This window comes from Puntigrus tetrazona, chromosome 20, assembly GCF_018831695.1.
Source record: "Puntigrus tetrazona isolate hp1 chromosome 20, ASM1883169v1, whole genome shotgun sequence".
In the NCBI taxonomy this organism is placed as follows: domain Eukaryota; kingdom Metazoa; phylum Chordata; class Actinopteri; order Cypriniformes; family Cyprinidae; genus Puntigrus; species Puntigrus tetrazona.
The window spans coordinates 25,847,661-25,852,660 of NC_056718.1; the positions used below are offsets into that span (position 1 = coordinate 25,847,661).

Below are 5,000 nucleotides of genomic sequence, written 5' to 3' on the forward strand. Positions count from 1 at the left end.
TATTTGTATATATTATGTATTTATGTCTTGCAATGTGTTGTATTCCTGTTTTTTGCTGCATCCTAATAGCCCTCGAGGGACCTTAATAAAGCTTTACTTTGACACGTATCACCAGCTAACTTCTGTTCGCTTCATTGAGTCTTATATGAGCTGTTTGAGGTCTGGACTTAGTTTACAGACACATCCTGTGTTTAATTCAGTTCTAGATCATATTTCATGTAGCAGATTTAATAGAGATCTAATAGTCTGATTTGGCTTCTTCAGACTTGAATCATTCAAAGCTTTTTCTGAATGTTTTAAAGATGAATCTTGACCTGAACTACTACAAAGCTTGTGTTATTTCCCCTCATGTATGACTGTTTTGTGTTCACAGAAATGGATGGAAGGCCTGAAATCAGTGATTCACAACTTCAAGGCGAATAATGTGTGTCCGATGACTTGCCTGAAGAAACAGTAAGTGTGTGGTCATTTATAGTGGAATCAATATCTGTTTGAGATCTGTTAGGCTTTTGTTGAAGATCAGTTACAACCAGATGACAATCAGCAGAATCCATCAGATGTTTGTCTTCATGAACTTTCTCTGCCGTTATTTTTTTGTCTAGCTGGATGAGACTCTCCTTCCTAACGAATGTCAATGGAAAAATCCCGGTCCGAGGGTAAGTGTCTGGTTGATCCGCATGGTCTCTTTACTCTGTGACGTCTGGACTGATCTGATCTCGTCTCATGCAGGATCACTCGGACGTTCGGCTCAGGTAAAACGGAAAAAGGGATCTTCCAGGCTCTGAAGGAGCTCGGTCTGCCCAGTGGGAAGGTCAGAAAGAGTCTTGATTCATAATCCTGCTCTTCTTGTGAGCGAATCATCAATAACGGGATTATACATTTATGACGTAATCTAGACTCCGGATTAATACGTTATTTGAATAGTTTATGTATTTATTTGTGTTATTTATTACTATTTCTTTACCTGTCTTAGTATTTTGTGTAAAATGTGAGTATTTGTTGATATTATGAATGACCTTCTTTTGTAATATTCTCAGTTCTGCATAACCAGGTTATTGAGTTGTTTTCATAGAAGTGAACCAGTGTGACTTTTTGACTTGTTTTGCAGTTAAAACATCTAAAAACCATTAAAAAACATTTTGATCTTAATTTATCTGCCAGTACAACAAACACTTATTGAGACAAAAAAATGAGACGCAACGCCTGGTTAAGAGCAGGATTTCAGTCATCAGTCCCTCATGGATCAAACCACATCTCGTCCTACTTTTGTTGAAAGTCTTGTTCCTGCCACTCTTCAGAAGTTAAGTACGTTATCCTGCTGATTTGGTTTGTTTTTCAGAATGATGAAATCGAGCATTCGGCCTTCACCTTCGACATCTTCTACGCTCTGACGCAGAAGATCTGCCCTCGAACGGACATCGAGGAGCTCTTCAAGAAGATGTACGTCACACTGTTCGGTCCTCACGAGCACTAACTATGAGGTGGACTCTAACAGCTTCAGCAGTTATCATTAACCCTGTGTTTGACTAACGGTTTATGGAGCGTCAGACGGGTGTCGTAGAGATGCTTTGTGATGTCTAACTCTCTCTCTCTCTCCCTTTTTAATGGTTATGTTTGTGTTATTATAACCAAACCAAATCTCTTCTGCTCAATTTCTTTGCAGCAACGGAGACAAAAGTGATTATTTAACCGTAGAGCAGTTAGTCAGCTTTCTGAATGAAGTAAGCTCTTTATTATCATTATTAACTGTGTGTGTGTGCATGCGAGTGTGTGTTTGTGTGTGTGTGTGTGTGTGTGTGTGTGAGTGAGTGTGTGTGTGTGTGTGAGAGTGAGCGTGTGTGTGTGTGTGTGAGAGTGAGCGTGTGTGTGTGTGTGTGTGTGTGTGTGAGAGTGTGCGTGTGTGTGTGTGTGTGTGTGTGTGAGAGAGAGTGAGTGTGTGTGTGTGTGTGTGTGAGAGAGTGAGCGTGTGTGTGTGTGTGTGTGTGTGTGTGTGAGAGTGAGCGTGTGTGTGTGTGTGAGAGAGAGAGTGAGCGTGTGAGAGAGAGAGTGTGTGTGTGTGTGTGTGTGTGAGTGAGTGTGTGTGTGTGTGAGAGAGTGTGTGTGTGTGTGTGTGAGTGTGTGTGTGTGTGAGAGAGTGAGCGTGTGTGTGAGAGAGAGTGTGTTTGTGTGTGTGTGAGAGAGTGAGTGTGTGTGTGTGTGTGTGAGAGAGAGAGTGAGCGTGTGTGTGTGTGTGTGTGTGAGAGAGTGTGTGTGTGTGTGTGTGTGTGTGTGAGAGATAGTGTATGTGTGTGTGTGGGGACAGAGTGCGCGTGTGTGTGTGTGTGTGAGAGAGTGTGTGTGTGTGTGTGTGTGTGAGAGTGAGCGTGTGTGTGTGTGTGAGAGAGTGAGCGTGTGTGTTTGTGTGTGTGTGAGAGAGAGTGAGTGTATGTGTGTGTGTGAGAGAGAGAGCGTGTGTGTGTGTGTGTGAGAGAGAGTGAGCGTGTGTGTGTGTGTGAGATAGTGTATGTGTGTGTGTGAGGGACAGAGTGCGCGTGTGTGTGTGTGAGAGAGAGAGGAGAGAGTGTATGTGTGTGTAAGGGACAGAGTGTGTGTGAGTCTGAGAGTGTGTGTGTGTGTCTGTGTGTGTGTCTGTGTGTGTGTGTGTGTGTGTGTGTGTGTGTGCGCGCGTGCATGTCGCTCTGCTTCTGTCTGTCGGTGGTGTGTGTTCACGCGGGTGCATGCTGGTCTTGTTTGTTGGTTTGGGTTGGTTTGCTCGTCTCGTGTCTGTTCGTCTGCTCCACTCAAGCGTGTGTCTCACTGTCCGTGGACTAGTTAGTGATGTTGAAGCAGGTCAGAAGTGAAGAATGTGAGTAAACTGGCCTGATGCTCATCTCTTATCTAACATCAGATGCAGTTTCGCTCCGTCTGCTTTAATACGAGTGACTTGAAGCTGTGTGTTTTATGTGGTTTGGAAAAATCTGCCCTCATAAGGGTAAAAAATGCATCTGCGGATGCGCTCCGGTGGACAGAGTTAGTTTACGAGCTAAAAACCAATTGAGACGCGTCTCTGAGGACGAATCCCTCCTCATTTCAGATTTGGTTTTCCCTGTAGAACCAGCGAGACCCTCGACTCAACGAGATCCTCTTCCCCTTTTATGAAGCCAAACGAGTCATGCAGATCATTGAGAAGTACGAGAGAGATGCCGACTTGAAAAAGAAAGGTAGGTGGAGGTAGATGAGTGTGTGCTGCTCTGCTGCCCTCTGCTGGCCCGGCGGCGTCAGCACTGCCTTCATCCACTGTCTGATGTGTATGGAGAAAAACTGTGTTTGTGTGTTCATTCGAGTTTAATCTTTAATATTCTGTACTTGTTCTTAAAGAGGTCTCAAACCATCTTAAAGCGCTTCCTAAACCCTGTTTGAGTCTTCTTTAACTGAGGGTTGATTGAGTTCTGATCTTCTCGTGTCTTCAGGTCGGATGTCCAGCGATGGTTTCTGTCGATATCTGATGTCGGACGAGAACGCGCCGGTGTTTCTGGACCGTCTGGATCTGTGTCAGGAGATGGATCATCCTCTGGCTCATTACTTCATCAGCTCTTCACACAACACCTACCTGACGGGCCGGCAGTTCGCCGGGAAGTCCTCGGTCGAGGTGTACAGACAGGTGCTGCTGTCCGGCTGCAGGTACGCCTTCATCATCATCATCATCATCATCTCATACACATATATAGAAGACGATTCATCGATGTGCTGATCTGGAGGCGTGTTTATGCAAATGTTTGGTGTCACCATGCACCTCAGATTCAAACAAGCCAGTTTTGGAGCTTGATTAAATAAATGCTTCATTTACATTGAGGAGGAGGTTTAAGCTTTGAAAGCTGCAGGATGTTTTAATGCTACAAATTTGATTCAGCGCGACGTCTGTGTGTGTGTGTGTGTGTGTGTGTGTCAGGTGTGTGGAGCTGGACTGCTGGGATGGTAAAGGTGAGGATCAGGAGCCCATCATCACTCACGGGAAGGCCATGTGCACAGATATCTTGTTCAAGGTGAGCACACTGAAGCTGCACACATCCCCAAACATGCTTTCAATTCAAGCAGCAAAAGCAGGGCTTAAAGTTCTCCAGCACTGCTCCTGATCTCTCCTGAGCATTTGGAAACAGAAAATATAATCCTACTTTTGAAAAAAAACTTGTTGATATCTCTTTGGAGTCCATGAGCTCACCTTCCAGTGGCGTGAGAAGAGCACAGCTTACACAGCGACATTACTAGCCAATCAGAAAGTTTCTCTTATAAACAGAGACACACATATTAGTGTCTGACAGCAGAGACGCAGCCCGGACAGAAGAGAAGCGACACACGCTGAAAAAGCTTTGAGGTACTAAGATGTCCGTTCTAGTGCATAGTTACTTAAAAAAATGAATAAAAAGCAGCGGAGCTTAGTAAACAGCTCAGAGTAATCATGTCATCTCCATAAGAACAATATGAATGCCAGAACAAATTTACTGGGATTTTTGAGAAGGTCTTGTTGATGTTCATGACGTTAAAGATGATCTTTTTATGAGTAAAGCTGCCAGTAATTTACAGTAACTCTTCCTCTGAATATAAAGTGCTTAACGTTCATCAGGGAAACCCGTACATACCCTGTATCTCAGAAATCATTCATAAACACAAGAGAATGCATCAGACTATTTCTAAGTGTCTTTTTTTCTCTTCATTATAAGGTTTTTAATTCAAATGGTTGTAGTCTGTATAAGGAACTTTCTCTGAGAGGGAAAAAACATGCAGAGAAATCCCAATGAAACCGAAGCCCAGCGTAACGATACACTGATGACCTACGACACGAAACCAGCGGCTTGTGTGAGAAAATGAACAGTATTTATATTGTTTTGTCCACCGCCATGTTCAAACGATCATTGAAAATAACTGAATTAAAGCCGTTCTAGTGAACCAAGTATCTCGTCTCATGTTGTCACATCCCTCGTGTCTATAAGCAGTCATAGACTGTATTATATAGCTTTCATTCT

General features: G+C 43.6%; 1 protein-coding gene across 10 annotated transcripts in view; it reads left to right on the plus strand.

Annotated features, from left to right (window-relative positions):
- plcb4 (phospholipase C, beta 4) overlaps window positions 1–5,000 on the plus strand; it is a 44,414-nt gene that overhangs the window by 16,646 nt on the left and 22,768 nt on the right. For all 10 annotated transcript variants that reach the window (XM_043218652.1, XM_043218653.1, XM_043218649.1 and 7 more), the window contains 8 exons: window positions 374–453; window positions 603–656; window positions 730–811; window positions 1,340–1,440; window positions 1,664–1,721; window positions 3,092–3,200; window positions 3,450–3,660; window positions 3,929–4,022. In XM_043218652.1, the coding sequence (XP_043074587.1) occupies window positions 374–453; window positions 603–656; window positions 730–811; window positions 1,340–1,440; window positions 1,664–1,721; window positions 3,092–3,200; window positions 3,450–3,660; window positions 3,929–4,022 (789 nt within the window). The remainder of the gene's footprint in view (window positions 1–373; window positions 454–602; window positions 657–729; window positions 812–1,339; window positions 1,441–1,663; window positions 1,722–3,091; window positions 3,201–3,449; window positions 3,661–3,928; window positions 4,023–5,000) is intronic.